The sequence below is a fragment of the Jaculus jaculus genome, chromosome 8 (assembly GCF_020740685.1).
Source record: "Jaculus jaculus isolate mJacJac1 chromosome 8, mJacJac1.mat.Y.cur, whole genome shotgun sequence".
In the NCBI taxonomy this organism is placed as follows: Eukaryota; Metazoa; Chordata; class Mammalia; order Rodentia; family Dipodidae; genus Jaculus; species Jaculus jaculus.
Window position 1 is genome coordinate 11,995,584 of NC_059109.1, and position 18,374 is coordinate 12,013,957.

Sequence of the window (18,374 nt, forward strand, 5' to 3'; positions counted from 1 at the left end):
GGGACTTGGAGGAGGTGTGAAAATGGTGCCGTCGAGAGCGGAAAGAAATCGAGAGAACTGTGAGGAGAGGGGAGGCTGCTGGGGGCAGGAGAGTCCCGGCGAAGACAGGCGCGCAGACCCACCAGTCCCCGGTGGGAAGAGATGCGCAAGGCCGCGAGAAGCCACCCCAGCCCGGGAGTTGGAAGAGACGAGGTGTCCGGGAGCCGCGTGGGAGGGACGTGAGCCGGAGTTAGGGATGGCCAGCGGGAGGCCAGGGCCGAAGGAGGGTCCCCGGGGCAGGCCTAAGGCGCCAGAACCCCCCGACACCCCCCTCCGCCCCGAAGCTACCTTGAGGGCTTCCAGCCGGTAGCGTTGGGTGGAGCTCGGGTCCATCATGACCGTCACTGCTTTCACCAGCTCCTCGCACAACGCAGTCACTTGATCCATCTCCATGGCTAGCGCCGGGAACGCCACGGCCGCTCCGGGAGCACGAGGCCACTCGAGGTTCCCTTGGCGGGACAACACGGTTGATTACCGGGCCGCGGCGGGCTGGGGAGGTGGGGTGGGGGGAGGAGAGCTGGAGGAGGAGCGTGAGCTAAAGCCGGCGCTGGAACCGGGGAGGGGTGTGCGGGGGGTAGAGAGGGACAGAGAGAGAGCGAAGGCCGAGCGCTGCGCACGCGCCACAGCTCGGGGCTGCGCACGCGCGCGCGCGGAAGTGGCGGCTCCCTTGTGACGTCAGGCCGCTCCTGGGTGGGCGGGGCGGGAGGCGAGGGGCCGCGCTGCGCAGGCGCGTCAACCGCCTCTCGGACGAGCCCGCGCGCGCAGACCGTGTAACTTCACTCCTAGCGGAGCCGGGGAAGTCGCTGGCTGCGGGGTGCGGGGCTCGCGGCGGTTCCCTCGGTGCGATCCTTACTTTGCCTTGTCTCCTCCGGCTCTCCGTCGTCTCCGGCAGTCAATCTTCCTCGAAATCCACTGGCCTGCTCCCGGGAACATCCTTTGTGCTTCCCAGAGACGCGCCGTAGCTTCCGCTGGTGGCAGTTTTGACAGATCGCCTTGGTAAGAAATTTTAAAAGCGTTCCGCATCGCTATTTTCGAACTTACTTTTTGTTTGTTTGGTGTTTTTTTCTCTCTCTCCCCTCCCCTCTCCGAGGTAGGGTCTCGCTCCAGCCCAGGCTGGCCTCGAACTCACGGCGATCCTCCTGCCTCTGCCTCTGCCTCCCGAGTGCTGGGATTAAAGGTGCGCACCACCACGCCTGGCCTTTCGAACTTCTTGGCTGTTGGATTTACAATATAGCATCAGTTAAATGCTGTGATTTAATCTATAGCACGAGACCGAACCTTAAATAGAAAATATATTAACGGAGATAAGGCCGAAGAGATTGCCTTGAAGATCCCAGACACCTCCCCCCCACCGTAGGGGGGAAATTTTTTTTTTCCTCTTGTTGCGCCTAAACTTTCCTCTTCCTTTGTATTTATTTTCTTAGATGCGTTTCTACCTGGTCGACTTTAAACTTGTGCTGTGCAGATTGTAATGAGCTGAGATATTTTTAAGTGCTGGATATGATGGATTACTGCCTGTAATCCTGGCACTTGGGAGGCTGAGGCAGGGGGATCGTCAAAAGTCAAGAGCTCGAAGCTACAGGGTGAGGACCTGTCTCAGAAAACGAAAATTAAAAAAAAAAAAAAAAAGGTAGCGTAATTCTACCCAAAAGCAGGGTTTTGGCATCGTGTTCTTTTTTTTTTTTTCATAGTTATACAACTTCTATCTTAGCCAATGAATTCATAAACTGATGATCTCACTGACCTCATCTGTTATGCCTCTATGGCTGTTTTTGTGATTTGTATTTTGTAAAAATGCTTACTGCCTTTAAATCACTGCTTCCTGTTTTATTCTGCTATTTATACCTGTTTTCTTTATACTAATTTGCCAGCTTTGTGGTTGCTTGATATTTTTTTTCAAATTGAATGGTAAATTGTGAAAAGCTTTCAGAATACGGTTGGGTGATCACTCAACTGTATAACGTGTACATTTTGTATTTAAATCATGAATTTCCGGTGTTTCCCTAAGTTTGTTACTTATGATGGGCCAGTGGTTTGCAAACCGTGCTGAAGATTGGAATTGCCTGGAGAGCCTTAAGAAATCATGATGCTGTGCTGGATGTAATTGCACATACCTATAATCCCACACTTGGGAGGTGTAGGCAGGAGGATCAGAAATTCAAGGTCATCCTCAGCAACATAGTAAGTTTGAGGCCAGCCTGGGCTATTGGAGACTATGCCTTGAAAAATAAAGTTAAAAACCATGTTGCCCAGGTCATATCAGCAGCAATTAAATTAGAATGTTGCATGATAGAAGTCAGATGTCAGTGATATTTAAAGTTTCCCAGATGAAGGGCTGGCAAGCTAGCTCAACCATTAAAGGCACTTTCTTGAAAAGACTGCCAGACCAGGTTTGATCCCTTAGTATCCACATAAAACCAGATGCATAAAGTGGCACATGTGTGTGGAGTCTGTTTGCAGTGGTTTAAGTTTCCCAGATGATTCCAGTCTGTAGCCATCTAGGAGTCAGTGCTTCATGGATGTATTCTCAAGTATGGAGGTCTGTGAGTCCAGGGTACCATTCGTACCTTTCTGTTTGCCTGTCAGTAAATACTAGTGGTTGTCTTTGGTATTCAGAAGTTTAGCTGAGAGAAGGGGAGATGGCCAAGCAGTTAAATTGCTTGCTACCAAAGCCTACTGTCCTGGGTTCAATTCCTGGTGCCCACATAAAACCAGATGCACAGAGTGGCACATGCGTCTGGAGTTTGCTTGCAGTGGCAGGGCCCTGGCGTGCCCGTGCTCGCTATCGCTCTTCCTCTCTCCCTTGCAAATAAATTGTTTAAAAGATTAGCTGAAGGCTGGAGAGATTGCTTAGTGGTTAAGCACTTGCCAGTGAAACCTAAGGACCCCAGTTCGAGGCTCAATTCCACAGGACCCATGTTAGCCAGATGCACAAGGGGGCGCATGCATCTAGAGTTTGTTTTCAGTGGCTGGAGGCCCTGGCGAGCCCATTCTCTCTCTCTCTCTCTCTCTTTCTCTTTCTCTCTTTCTCTCATTCTGCCTCTTTCTCTGTTGCTCTCAAATAAGTAAATAAAAATGAACAAAAAAAATTTTTAAAAGATTAGCTGGAAATGGTAATGTGTGCCTATAATCTCAGTATTGGCAAGAAGCTTGAGCATTTAATACCAACCTGGCCTACACAGACCCCGTCACTAAAACAAAACAGAACAGAAATCCCCAAAATTGCTACAAGCAAGATCCACTGAGAGTTGCTTAGTGATTGAAAGTTTGTCCAGAAACAGAACGTTTGCATACTATTAAAGTATTCTCTCCCAAGAGATGTTTGTGTGTCTGTGTACTTTTTTTTTCTTTATGGACCAAGGTCTTTGCTCTGTAGCTGAGATTGTCCTTGAATTCATGATACTTACTGCCATAGCCTCTTGAATGCTGGGTTATAGTAATCTACCACCATGCTCTGCCAAATAATTAATTACAAAAGGAAAAATAGTGCTGGAAGATGGCTTAGCAGTCAAGGCGTTTGCCTGTGAAGCCTAAGGACCTAGGTTTAAATCCTCAGAACCCATGTGAGCCAGGTGTACATGGTGGCACAGATGTCTGGGCTTTGCAGCAGCTAGAGGACCTGGCACACCCATCATGCTCTTGCTCTCTTTCATATGCTCTTTCACTCTATCTCAAATAAATAAATAATTAATAAATAAAATATAAGCTGGGCGGGGTAGCTCATGCCTTTAGGTAGGAGGATTGCTATGAGTTCAAGACCACCCTGAGACTACAAAGTGAGTTCTAGATCAGCCTTGGCTCAAATGAATAAAACCAAAATAATTATAAAATAAAAATGGGGCACTGTAGAGATGGTTTGGTGGCTAAGGCACTTGCTTGCAAGGGCTAAGAACCAAAGTTCAATTCCCTAGAATCCATGTAAAGCCAGATGCACAGGTGGCACATGTATCTGGAGGTTTTAAGTGGCTAGAGGCCCTGGTGCACCCATTCTCATTCCCACCTCAAATAAAATATTTAAAAAATAATAACACACACAAAGAAAAAATAGTAACTTTACAGTGGAAAACTTGGCATATACCATATTAACTAGTTGATCGTGATTAACTTCACTAATAAAACACACTGACCTCACACCCTACTCCTGCATGACACATTGACAATACAGATCACTTCAATGATAATCTTGCCAAAATGCATAATCTCAATCTAATCATGAGAAAATGTCAGACAAACTTAAATTAAAAGGCATTTTTAAAATATTTTATTGAGCCGGGCGTGGTGGCACATGCCTTTAATCCCAGCACTTGCAGGCAGAGGTAGGATTGCCATGAGTTCCAGGCCACCCTGAGACTACATAGTGAATGTCAGCCTGAGTTAGAGTGAAACTCTACTTCGGAAATAAAAAATCTATTTGAAAAAGAGGGAGAGAGAAAGGCAGGTAGAAAGAGAATGGGCGCGCCAGGCCCTCTAGCCACTGCAAATGAACGCATGAGCATGTGCATCTGGTTTACATGGGTCCTGGGGAATCAAACCTGGGTTCTTAGGCTTCTTAACTGCTAACCCATCTCTCAAGCCATGAAGAGGCACTTTCAAACTAACTGGCCAGCATTCATCAAAACTATCAAGTTCTCTCAATGTTTCTTTTCTTAAACCTGGACATTATCAAAAGTGTCAAGCTCGGGCTGGAGAGATGGCTTAGCGGTCAGGTGTTTGCCTGTGAAGCCTAAGGACCCTGGTTTGAGGCTCGATTCCCCATGACCCATGTTAGCTAGATGCACAAGGGGGCGCAAGCGTCTGGAGTTCATTTGCAGTGGCTGGAAGCCCATTCACTCTCTATCTGTCTCTTTCTCTCCCTCTCTCTTTCACTCTCAAATAAATAAATAAAAATAAACCGAAAAAGCAAGTGTCAAGCTCATGAAAAACAAGGAGAAGAAAAGTCAGAGATTGGCAGCCACCCTGGGGACCACATCTCCATTTGTAGAGTGATTTGAAGTCCAGGGGAGGGCTGGAAGGATGGCTTAGCGGTTGGGGCATTTGCCTACAGAGCCAAGGGACTCAGGTTTGATTCCCTAGGACCCACTTTAAACTTGTCAAAGTGCTCAGAACAAGTGACTGTTAAGTGTTAAGCACTTTATTTTTGTTTATTTCACAGGGAAAGAGAAGGCGTGCCTGGGCCTCCAGCCACTGCAAACGAACCCCAGATGTGTGCACCCCTTGTGCATCTGGATAATGTGGGTCCTAGGGAATCAAATCAGGGTCTTTTGGCTTTGCAGACAAACACCTTAACCACTAAGCCATCCCTCCAGCCCCATGCTCATTTTTAATTGTGATAATTTTACTACAAAAGAGGTTAATAGGTGTAAGAGGATCCTGCTATTTTTTAGAGGATTTTTGAAAACATTTCAAAATGAGGAGCTGTAAACATAGTTTACTGATAGGGCTCTCGCCCAGCTTGTATAAGGCCTTAGGTTCAATCTCCAACATTGGAAATAAGTCATTAACTAAATAAATGTATACTATCTAATATCAAATTTTAAATTTTAAAAATAAAATTATTATTATTATTTTGAGGTATGGTATCGCTCTAGTCCAGGCTGACCTGGAATTCAACTCTGTAGTCTCAGGCTGTCCTCGAACTCACAGCAGTCCTCCTACCTCTGCCTCCCAAGTTCTGGGATTAAACCTGGACTGAATAATTTTTTGTTTGTTTTTCAAAGTAGGGTCTCACTCTAGCTCAGCCTGACTTGGAATTCACTATGTAGTCTCAGGATGGCCTTGAATCCCAAGTGCTGGGCTTAAAGGCATGCACCTCCACACCCAACTCTGAATAAATTTTGACCTAAGTTAATTGATGTGGAACTCTTACCTATGGAGGACTATCTCTTCTGCTTCTCTTTTTCCTTAAATTTATGCTTGAGATATGTCTATCAACTAAATTATTCTTGGCTTTTCCCCCAAGTGATGTGTTAACAGTTGTTTTTTTTTCCTTACAGTGTTTTGGTTTTTCTTTCTTTCTTTTCTTTTTTTTTTTTTTTCAAGATAGGGTCTCACTCTAGTCCAGGCTGACCTGGAATTCACTGTGGAGTCTCAGGGTGGCCTCGAACTCATGGTGATCCTCCTAACTCTACCTCCTCAGTGCTGGGATTAAAGGTATGCACCACCACACCCAGCTACAGTGTGGTTGTGGTTTTAATTTGCATTTCTCAATGACTAATGGGACTGAGCTCATTTTTAGGCACCTATTGCCTATTTATATATCTTTTTTCTGAAATGTTTAGTTTGAGAATGCATAGCCATGTGTCGCAGACAGGTTCGCATTGCTGGTAGAAACCACCCAACCAAGAACAGCTTGTAGGAAAAAAGGAGGTTTATTTTGGCTTATAGGCTCGAGGGGAAGCTCCATAATGGCAGGGAAAACGATGGCATGAGCAGAGGGTGTACATCACCCCCTACCAACGTAAGGTGGACAAACACTGGCATGGGGAAACTGGCTGTAACACCCATAGGCCTGCCCTCAACAATACTCTGCCTCCAGGAGGCGTTAATTCTGAAATCTCTATCAACTGGGAACCTAGCATTGAGAACATCTAAGTTTATGGGGGACACCTGAATCAAACCGCCACACCATGTGTGGTAGTCGATGCCTGTAATCCAAGCACTTGGTAGGTGGAGGCAGGAGGATCAGAAGTCTTAAAGGCCAATCAAGGCTACATGAAATCCTGTCTCAAAATGCACGAGAGGGAATGAATAAGTATTTCTAAAGCTTCTAATACTTTGTAGTTTGATAAAATTTACTAATTCATTCTCATGCCAGCCATATCTGAAGTGCCTTTGATTCTTTGTTTCCATGCCCCATGCTTATGGTAACTCATCATCAATTAAAGAAGGAAGTAGATTTTCCCCCCTGGTATTTCAGGTTAAGTATCTTTTTGTCCATGAAATGTCTTCCAATGCTGGAGAGATGACTCAGTGGTTAAAGGTGTTTGCCTGCAAAGCCTGATGGCTGTAGTTTGATTCCCTAGTACCTGCATAAAGCCAGATGCACAAAGTGGAACATGCATTTGGAGTTCGTTTGCAGTAGCAATAGGCCCTAGTGTACCCATTCATTTTCTTGTTCTCTCTCCTTGCAAATAAATCAAAAAAGCACTTTTAAATGTCTTCCAGAAAGAAATGGCTACTGGACAGGAACGAGTGGTGGCTTTGGTAGACATGGACTGTTTTTTTGTTCAAGTGGAACAGCGGCAAAATCCTCATTTGAGAAATAAACCTTGTGCAGTTGTACAGTACAAAACATGGAAAGGTGGTGGGTATGTATCACTGGGACTGTTAGAACTGTCAGTAGCACTAGGATCTATGGTAGCTCAGCAGTGCTGTGCTGAGTCTTACTTTAAAAAATTATTTATTTATTTATTTGAGAGAGAGAGAGAATGGGTGCACTAAGGCCTTCAGCCACTGTAAACAAACTCCAGACACATGCGCCACCTTGTGCATCTGGCTTACATGGGTCCTGGAGAATTGAACCTGGGTCCTTTGGCTTCTCAGGCAAATGCCTTAACCACTAAGCCATTCCTCCAGCCCTTGAGTCTTACTTTTGAGATTTCTGAACTGCTTTGTTTGGGATTGAATGGCGACATCTGTAGTCAAAAAGGTTCTCATTTTGCTGGGCATGGTGGTGCACACCTTTATTCCCAGCACTTGGGAGGCAGAAGTAGGAAGATTGCTATGAGTTAAGTCCACCCTCAGACTACCAAGTGAATTCCAGGTCAGCCAGTGCTAGAACAAGATCCTATCTTGAAAAACAAAACAAAACAAAAGGTTCTCGTTTTCCAGGCATGTTGGTGCACACCTTTAATCCCAGTACTTGGGAGGCAGAGGTAAGAGGATCGCTGTGAGTTCAAGGCCACCCGAGACTCCACAGTGAATTCCGGGTCAGCCTGGGCTACAGCAAGACCCTGTTTCAAAGGAAAATGAAAGTTTCTCATTTTATGTATTTATAGCCTACTCCTGTTAACTTTTTTTTTTTTTTTCCCGAGGTAGGGTCTCACTCTAGCCCAGGCTGACCTGGAATTCACTATGGAGTCTCAGGGTGGCCTCAAACTCGCTGCCATCCTCCTACCTCTGCCTTCCTAGTGCTGGGATTAAAGGCGTATGCTACCATGCCCAGCTGCTCCTGTTAAATTTTGTTTTTGCTTGTGATCATGTAATGTTTTTCTTTTTTCTAACTAGAATTATTGCAGTGAGTTATGAAGCTCGTGCATTTGGGATCACGAGAAACATGTGGGCAGATGATGCTAAGAAGTTATGCCCAGATCTTCTACTGGCACAAGTTCGTGAGTCCCGTGGAAAAGCTAACCTTACCAAGTAAGAAAAAACACTGCTTAAAGGAACACAGAGCAGTTAGAAATAATAATCTTGCCGGGTGTGTGGTGCATGTCTTTAATGTCAGAACTACCATTTCAAATTTGTTTCATGGGCTGGGAGATGGGCTCAGTAGTAGGCTGTCACCTAGCATTCGTGAGATCCTACGTCCAAAGTTCAGCACTGCTAAAACAAACAAATGATACCAGGGGAAAAAGGAGCTTCAAGTGTACTTTGGTTACTGTCCAGCCTACTGCCTTCTTGCAGTGTCTTCAATAAACTGCTCTTTCAAAAAGCAAACCAAAAACTCTGTAGTGAAAGCAAATGTTTAATGTGTATTTTAGTAACCATTCAGAATCATTACTTTTATGTGTATGGTGTGTGTGTATGTATGAGTATGTGTGCGTACAGGTATGTGCACAAGTATATGTGCATCTGTAGGGAGGCAGAAGTTGGTATTGGGTATCTCCCTCTATTTTTTTTTTTTAGGGTTAGGGTTATGGGTATTTTTATTTTTAAAAAATTTTATCTATTTATTTGAGAGAGAGAGAGTATGAGCACAGCAGGGCCTCAAGCCACTGCAAACTCCAGATGCGTGCGCCACCTGTGCATCTGGCTTTACGTGAGTACAAAGGAATTGAACCTGGGTCCCTTGGCTTTGTAGGCAGGTGCCTTAACTGCTAAACCATCTCTCGAGCCCTATTTTTTTTCTTGTGGTTTTTTTGAGGTAGGGTTTCACTCTTGCCCAGGCTGACCTGGAATTCACTATGTAATCTCAGGGTGGCCTCAAACTCTCTAGCTCTGTTTCCCAAGTGCTGGGATTAAAGGCATGTGCCTTTATTTTGGAGACAGAGAAAGAGGGGCAGAGAGAGAGAATGGGCATGCCAGGCCCTTTCAGCCGCTTGTGAAGGAACTCCAGATACCTCCGTCCCCTTGTGCACATGTGTGGCATTGCGTGCTTGCATCACTATGTGTCTGGCTGTGTGGGACCTGGAGATTCGAATGTGCATTCTTAGGCTTTGCAGGTAAGCACCTTAACCACTATGCCATCTCTCCTGTCTGGCATTAATTTTTTTTTTAATTTTTATTAACATTTTTCCATGGTTATAAAATATATCCCATGGTAATTCCCTCCCTCCCCACCCCCACACTTTCCCATTTGAAATTCCATTCTCCATCATATTACCTCCTCATTACAATCATTGTAATTACATATATACAATATCAACCTATTAAGTATCCTCTTCCCTTCCTTTCTCTTCCCTTTATGTCTCCTTTTTACCTTACTGGCCTCTGCTACTAAGTATTTTCCTTCTCACGCAGAAGCCCAATCATCTGTAGCTGGGATCCACATATGAGAGAGAACATGTGGCGCTTGGCTTTCTCGGCCTGGGTTACCTCACTTAGTATAATACTTTCCAGGTCCATCCATTTGTCTGCAAATTTCATAACTTCATTTTTCTTTACCGCTGAGTAGAACTCCATTGTATAAATGTGCCACATCTTCATTATCCACTCATCTGTTGAGGGACATCTAGGCTGGTTCCATTTCCCAGCTATTATAGATTGAGCAGCAATAAACATGGTTGAGCACATACTTCTAAGGAAATGAGATGAGTCCTTTGGATATATGCCTAGGAGTGCTATAGCTGGGTCATATGGGAGATCAATCTTTACCTGTTTTAAGAACCTCCACACTGATTTCCACAATGGCTGGACCAGATTGCATTCCCACCAGCAGTGCAGAAGGGTTCCTTTTTTTCCACATCCCCGCCAACATTTATGATCATTTGTTTTCATGATGGTGGCCAATCTGACAGGAGTGAGATGGAATCTCAATGTAGTTTTAATCTGCATTTCCCTGATGACTAGTGACGTAGAACATTTTTTTAGATGCTTATACGGCATTAATTTTTTTATTAACACAGAGTCTATAAATGAACATAGAGTCCCAGCTTTGGCCAGATGAGCTAGCTGGCTTCCTTAGGAACCCACCTGTATCCACATCCCGAGCACTTGGTAATACAGTGGGTTTTGTGGATCCAAACTCATGTTCTCATGCTTGTGCCCAAGTGTTTTACCCACTGAGCAACTTCCCTCATTCATTTTTTGTGTTTTGTTTTGTTTTTTCAAGGTAGGGTCTTGCCGGGCGTGGTGGCGCACACCTTTAATCCCAGCACTTGGGAGGCAGAGGTAGGAGGATCGCCATGAGTTCAAGGCCACCCTGAGACTCCATAGTGAATTCCAGGTCAGCCTGGGCTAGAATGAGACCCTACCTCAAAAAACAAAACAAAACAAAAAGATAGGGTCTTGCTCTAGCCCAGGCTGATCTGGAGTTTACTGTGTAGTCTCAGGTTGGCCTTGAACTCACAGTGATCCTTCTACTTCTGCCTCCCAAGTTCTGGGATGAATGTGCCACCACACCTGGCTCATTGTTTTTCTTTGTTGTTGTTGTTTGTTTTTTTTTATAGTTGCTGCCTTTGAGGAACCACTTATCAGACTCCCTAACTGTTTAAAAATTGGATGTGGGGCTGGAGAGATGGCTTAGTGGTTAAGCGCTTGCCTGTGAAGCCTAAGGACCCTGGTTTGAGGCTCCATTCCCCAGAACCCCCATTAACCAGATGCATAAGGGGGTGCATGCGTGTGGGGTTCATTTGCAGCAGCTGGAGGCCCTGATGCGCCCATTCTCTCTATATATATCTGCCTCTTTCTCTCTCTGTCACTCTCAAATAAATAAGGATTCAAATAAACAAATTTTTAAATATTGGATGTTGTGATTAAAACCTGATACCAATTCTCATATCCTCCAAAAGTCTAAGGTGTTTGAAGTATTATTAAAAAGACTGTAAAATGCTGGGCATAATGGTGCATGCCTTTAATCCTAGCACTCAGGAGGCAGAGGTGGTGGGAAGATCACCATGAGTTCAAGGTCATCCTGCAACTACATAGTAAATTCTAGGTTAGTCTGAGCTAGAGTGAGACTACCTCAAAAGACCAAAAAAAAAAAATAAAATAAAATAAAAGACTGTAAAAGGGCTAGAGAGATGGCTTAGCAGTTAAGAATAATATGATTTTCAAGGAAGATTCAATCAAATTGACATTTAAAATATTTATTTATTTATTTGAAAGAGGGAGAGGGAGAGGATGGGTGTGGCAGGGCCTCCAGCCATTGCAAACGAACTCTAGCTGCGTACACCCCCTTGTGCATCTGGCTAACATGGGTCCTGGGGAATTGAACCTGGGTCCTTTGGCTTTGCAGGCAAATGCCTTAACCACTAAGACATCCCTCCAGCCCCAAACTGACACTTTAATGGACTGTCTAGAATCATTTGCTAGAAGAAAAAGATGGTGAGAGAGAGATTGATTTTGCTAGAGTTGAATAAGCCCCAAAGGAGATGGCTTTCTTTTCATTTATAAATTGGAGCTGTCTCACTGCAAATTTTAGAAGTTTAACTTTAGAATGAGAGACATGTATGGAAATATCCACAGACCCCAGCAGACACAAGCTCCAGAATCTATAATATGCATGGGCATGTATCCTAAGCAGTGTGTTAGGTTCTTTATAGGCAAAATCTCTTCCACTTTTTTTTTTTTTGAGGTAGGGTCTTGCTCTAGCCCATGCTAGCCTTAACTCACGGCGATCCTCCTCCCTGTATTTCCCCAAGTGCTGGGATGAAAGGTGTGCGCCACCATGCCCGCCAAGACCACATTATTTTAAGGCATATGGTAGTAAAGTAGGTACTTCTGCCTCCCTTCACAGATAGAGTCCAGTTTAGAGAGAGCTTTTGCTTTATTTTGTTTGAGAGAGAGGATCTTATGTATTCTGCTGACTTTGAACTCCTAGTTTATTCAGTGCTGAGGTTCAAACCAAGGACTTTGTGTGTGCCATCAGTAAGTACCATACCAACTGAGCTACATTCCTAGCCCAAGTAAATAGGGCTAGAGAGATGGCATAGTAGTTAAGGTGCTTGCCTGCAAAGACTGAGGACACTGGTTCAGTTCCCCAGTACCCACTCAAAGCCAGATGCACAAGGTGGCCCATGCCTGTGGTTTGTTCATTCATTGCAGTGGCCAGAGGTGGCCCTGACATGCCCAGTCTCTGTCTCTGTCTCTCTCTCTCTCTCTCTGTCTCTTTTTCTCTCTCCCTCTCTCTCAAATAAATATTTTTTAAATGGGAGGTTAGTTTAGGCTAGGTCAAAGGCATGATTCATACCTATTGTTCTCTTTCAGATTGTAGTGTCTATATGCTCAGTATAATACATTGTATAGTATGGTGTAGGGATCAGGCTCCGATTTGGGACTTGAGATATTTCTGAGTTCACTGTGAATTAGAAATCTAAAGGCAGAATTAACTAAAATTTAGTAGCTTAATGATAAAGCATGATTAATTTAGATTAATTTAATGGACATATGGTCCATTGCATGTAAATAGTATAACTTCTCTGAAATGTGTACTGTATATCTCCAGGTTTGACATGGAGAAGTAACACATCACCAACTTTAAATTGGACCGTTTACTTTTTTTCCTCTCTTTTTTAAAAAATATTTTATTTGAGAGAGAGGAAGAGAAGGAGAGCCAGATTGAGAAGGAAAGAGAGAATGTCTGTGCCAAGGCAGTTAGTCACTGCAAACAAACTCCTTATGCATGTGCTACCTTGTGCATCTGCCTTATATGGGTATTGGGGAATTGAACATGGGTCCTTTGGCTTTGCAGGGAAGCACCTTAATTGCTAAGCCATCTCTCCAGTAGGATATCCTAATTCTCTCATTTGATAATGTTTTAGTATAATAATCTAGATTTTATTGACATCATTGTGAAGAAAGAACAAATAATTTTTTTTTAAAATAGGGCTTCACTCTAACCCAGGTTGACCTGAAACTCACTCTACAGCCCAAGCTGGCCTCAAACTCATGGTGAGCCTTTGTACCTCAGCCTTCCAAGTGCTGGGATTAAAGGAGTGAGCCACCATACCCAGCTAATATTTCCATAAATGTAGAAATATAATAGGATCAAAGAAACTAAAATATATAGCAGATGCAGATCAAAGCAAATATCCTTATATTGTTGTTGAAAACTAGCTGTGTGCTCACTAGGGTGGTTTCTGGCTTGAATCTGGTCTACAGTGAGATGTGGTATCCTACGAAGGAGGTTGTCTACCTGCCCACACATAGCACCACATTCTAGGTTTTTAATCTTTTTTGTTGTTGTTGTTTTTTCAAGGTAGGATTTCCTTTTGCTCAGGCTGACCTGGAACTCTATGTATTCTCAGGGTGGCCTCGAACTCATGGTGATCCTCCTACCTCTGCCTCCCGAGTGGTGGGATTAAAGGCATGTGCCACTACTCTGGCTAGGTATCAATCTTTATAGTTTGAGTATATCTAGAAATAATTGGTTAGGGTATTATGGTGATGACCAGTTCACATGTTAGCCAAATTAGCCAAATACCATGGACTGAAATTATGAAGTCCATATGTCAGCTTGTTGTTAATTTAGAGTGAGAGTTGCTATTGTAGGGAATATCCTACACTATAGGTCCTGGTCCAGCATTGTGCTCCTTGTAAGTTCCCTCTTATTTGAAGACAGACTCAGAAGCAAGTGATCATGGCTGTATGACAATAACAGAAGTACTACATGAGCATAGTGAAGTGTTTTCTGGTGTTAGGTATTTCTCTCCTTTTTAGAGAGATCCTTGTATAGACATGGTTGTGGTCGGGGATGCTTTTTCCTTGATAATGTTGGCTTTGCATTAAAAGACCTTCCTAGCATTCTGTCTTTTCCTTGTTCTATTATTGATCTATTGATTCATTAATTCTTTCAGCTGGGTAACCATTAAATCTCTATTTATTGTCCATTATAAGAGGGAGAGGATAAGGTTAACAATCTCAAGGTTGCCTCCATTTATTGCCTTTACATATAACCCTTAGGTACCGGGAAGCCAGTGTTGAAGTGATGGGGGTCATGTCTCGCTTTGCTGTGATTGAACGTGCCAGCATCGATGAGGCTTACATAGATCTGACTAGTGCTGTACAAGAAAGACTTCAAAAGCTACAAGGGCAGCCTATCTCGGCAGACTTGTTACCAACCACTTACATTGAAGGATTGCCTCGAGGCCCTACGGCAGCAGAAGATAGTGTTCAGAAAGGTACCTCCATAGCATCGTATTGCTTCTGCTTCCTGTTTTTGAATCCTGCTTTGCTTGTCATGCTGATTCCTTTTAGAATTATTGAAAGGAAACTAAATTTATAGCCTGAAGCTTCACAAAGATTCATATGAAATGCTATTCAAATTATCTTTTTAGGTATACTGATGTTGAGAAGCTGTGAAGTTTATATGAAAGTAAATATCCCTTTAGGTATAACTCAGTTTAGTTTTATCAACAGAAGATAGAAGGCTGGCTGAACACATTTTTCATCACTAGGTTAATTTATGTATAAAAATGTTCTGTTTTTGTTTTGTTTTTAGGTAGGGTCTCACTCTAGTTTAGACCTAGAACTTACTCTGTAGCTCAGGCTGGCCTCAAACTCTTAGCAGTCCTGGTATCATAGCCTCCCAAATATTGGATTAAAGGCATGAGCCACCATGCCTGGCTTTTAGGTTAATTTGTATTGTTGTCACTTATTTTCTCTACTTCATCATTAAATAGTATGAGCTTTGGTAAAAATTTTTTAACAATATTATTTATTTATTAGAGAGAGAGAGAGAGACTGGGCACACCAGGGCCTCTAGCCACTGCAAACAAACTCCATACCCATGCACCACCTTGTGCATCTGGCTTTACATGGATACTAGGGAATCAAAACTGAGTCCTAGCCGGGCGTGGTGGCGCACGCCTTTAATCCCAGCACTCAGGAGGCAGAGGTAGGAGGATCTCCGAGAGTTCAAGGCCACCCTGAGACTACATAGTGAATTCCAGGTCAGCCTGAGCCAGAGTGAGACCCTACCGCGAAAAACCAAAAAAAAAAAAACAACAAAAAACTGAGTCCTTTGGCTTTGTACAAGTGCCTTAACCATTAAGCCATCTCTCCAGCCCCAATATGAACTTTTTAAAAAGATACTTTAGGTATGGAGAATTAATTAATTAAAAACTGATAATCAAGCCGGGTATGGTGGCACATGCCTTTAATCCCAGCATTCGGGAGGCAGAGGTAGGAGGATTGCTGTGAGTTCCAGGCCACCCTGAGATGACAGAGTGAATTCCAGGTTAGCCTGAGCTGGAGTGAGACCCTACTTCAAAAACAAAACAAAACAAAACAAAAAGATAATCAGTTGACAACATATTTATGGTGGTTTTTGCAGGTCCTCTCTTGTTTTGCTTTGTTCTCTTTCAATATTAATGACTCATGACTCATTCACCCCCCACTCATCTTAAGGCACCCACTGATGTATTTGATAATCTGTTCTTAGAGAGTTAGATAGTATTATTTTTTTCTTTGCAGTGCTTGATATTGAGCCCAGGGCCTCACACCTGCTAGGCTAGACTTCTGTCACCAAGCCATACCCAAGTCCACTATGTAGTTTTAATTACAAGTGATATTGTACTATTATAGCTCTTATGTGGATTCAAGGGTGAGATCTATCTGTGTGGCTGTATTTACATGTAATGGATGAGTTTTATTGACCGCATAGTGTGCTGTAGTTCAACCATGTTTACAGACTCATTCCCTTCAGTAATGAGTTCATTCTAGTACCCTGTTTGAATCATGGATGTCTTTATCGTCCTTTGGACCAAAGCAAAGGTTTCTCTAGCAATGTTGTTGCTAGTAGACTGCTAACTCATAGGTGGTCCACATGTGCCTAGTGGACTTGCAGCACCACTCCTGGCTTATTCAGTTCTGAGGACCAAACCCAGGTCTTTTCTTTTAAAGAAACTTTTTTTTTTTTTTTTTTTTTTTTTTTTTGAGGTAGAGTCAATCAGCCTCCCGAGTGCTGGGATTAAAGGCATGCCTTGCTCTAAAGAAACTTAAAACTTTTTATTATTATTATTTATTTTGAGAGAGAGAAAGAGACAGGGAGAGAATGGGTGCACCAGGGTCTTCAGCCGCTGCAAATGAACTCCAGACGTGTGTGGAACCTGGAGATTTAAATATGAGTTCTTAGGCTTCACAGGCAAATGCCTTAACCACTAAGACATCTCTCTAGCATGTGTTTTTCTTTTTTAATGTTTATTTGAGAGAGAGAAAGAGGCAGATAGAGTGTGCCAAGGCCTCTAGCCACTGCAAACGAACTCCAGATGCATGTGCCATCTTGTGCATCTGGCATATGTGGGTTCTGGGGAATCAAACCTGCGTCCCTAGGCTTCACAGGCAAGTGCCTTAACTGCTAAGCCATCTCTCCAGCCCTAAACCTAGGACTTTGTGCGTGCCCTGTGTAAACACTTTCCAGTGAATTTCCCAATGACTAAAGATGCTGAGCTCATTTTTATGCACCTGTTGTTGGTTGTATGATATTGTATGTATATTGTTGTTGGTTGTATGATATTGGCAATATAGAATAGTTTCTTTTTATTTATTGAGAGAGAGAGAATAGGTGCACCAGGGCCTCTGGCCACTGCAAACGAACTCCACACACATGTGCCACCTTGTGCATCTGGCTTGCATGGGTCCTGTGGATTTGAACCTTGGTCCTTTGGCTTTGTAGGTAAGCACCTTAACCTCAGCCATCTCTCCAGCCCATGATATCAGCTTTTAATTATCACAACCAGTTTTTAAACAATTAAGAAGTCTGATAAATGCTTCTTCAAAGGTAGAAAATATTTTTTAAAACATTTTGTTTTTATTTATTTATTTGACAGAGAAACAGGGGGAAGAGAGAGAATGGGTATACCAGGGCCTCCAGCCACAGCAAATGAACTCCAGACACATGTGCCCCCTTGTGCATCTGGCTAACATGGGTCCTGGGGCATTGAACCTGGGTCCTTTGGCAGGCAAATGCCTTAACTGTTAAGCCATCCCTCTAGCCCAGAAAATATTTTAAAATTTGCCAAACTGGGGCTGGAGAGATGGCTTAGCGGTTAAGCGCTTGCCTGTGAAGTCTAAGGACCTCGGTTCAAGGCTCAATTCCCCAGGACCCACGTTAGCCAGATGCACAAGGAGGCACATGCGTCTGGAGTTCGTTTGCAGTGGCTGGAGACCCTGGCATGCCCTTTCTCTCCCTCTCTCTCTCTCTCTTTCTCACTCTGCCTCTTTCTCTGTCTATCACTTTCAAATAAATAAACATAAACATTTAAAAAAAAAAATTTGCCAAACTGCTTTCTGGAATTACTGTGACAGTTTGTACACACCCTGGAATCACACAAGAGTTGATGTTTTCTATATTTTTGCCAGCATTCACTATGATCTAAACATTAGATTCTAATGTTAAAAGTATTTTGGTGGTGGTACATGCCTTTAATCCCAGCCCTCGGGAGGCAGAGGTAGGAGAATCACTATGAGTTTGAGGCCACCCTGAGACTACATAGTGAATTCCAGGTCAGCCTAAGCTAGAATGAAACCCTGCCTTGGGGAAAAAAAGCAAAAAAATTGCTAGCCAGGTGTGACAATTCACACCTTTAATCCCAGCACTTGGGAGGCAGAGGTAGGAGGATTGCTGTAAATTATAGGCCAGCCTGAGACTATAGAGTAAATTCCTTGTCAACCTGGGCTTGAGATATGAATCAGTGTTTAAGTCTCCTGCTTGCTAAGCATTAGGATGCAGGTTCAATTCCCCAGTACCCACATAAGCTAGATGCACAAAGTGGCACATGTGTCTGGAGTTCGTGTGTGCTGGCTAGAGACCCTACAGCACCCATTCTTTCTGTCCCTCTGTACCTCTTTTTACCTCTCAAATAAATAAATAAAAATTAAAAAACAAAAGAGGAGAGGTTTATTAAAAAAAAAACAAACAACTAGGGCTGGAGAGATGGCTTAGTGGTTAAGGCATTTGCCTGCAAAGCCAAAGCACACAAATTGGATTCCCTAGGAGCCACGTTAGCCAGCTG

General features: G+C 43.5%; 2 protein-coding genes across 6 annotated transcripts in view; one reads left to right on the forward strand and one right to left on the reverse strand.

Annotated features, from left to right (window-relative positions):
- Xpo5 (exportin 5) overlaps window positions 1–646 on the reverse strand; it is a 49,978-nt gene extending 49,332 nt beyond the window's left edge. Inside the window, exon 1 of the mRNA XM_004649465.3 lies at window positions 328–646. Within this exon, the coding sequence (XP_004649522.1) occupies window positions 328–432 (105 nt within the window). The 5' untranslated portion in view covers window positions 433–646. The remainder of the gene's footprint in view (window positions 1–327) is intronic.
- A 149-nt stretch (window positions 647–795) lies between these two features.
- Polh (DNA polymerase eta) overlaps window positions 796–18,374 on the forward strand; it is a 35,096-nt gene continuing 17,517 nt past the window's right edge. For 2 of the 5 annotated variants that reach the window (XM_045156530.1, XM_045156531.1), the window contains exons 1-4: window positions 796–1,035; window positions 7,204–7,346; window positions 8,266–8,400; window positions 14,323–14,540. In XM_045156530.1, coding sequence (XP_045012465.1) covers window positions 7,210–7,346; window positions 8,266–8,400; window positions 14,323–14,540 — 490 coding nt within the window. In that variant the 5' untranslated portion in view covers window positions 796–1,035; window positions 7,204–7,209. Of the gene's footprint in view, window positions 1,036–7,203; window positions 7,347–8,265; window positions 8,401–14,322; window positions 14,541–18,374 lie in introns of those variants that run through there. The other 3 variants (XM_045156533.1, XM_045156534.1, XM_045156532.1) reach the window with 2 other exon arrangements.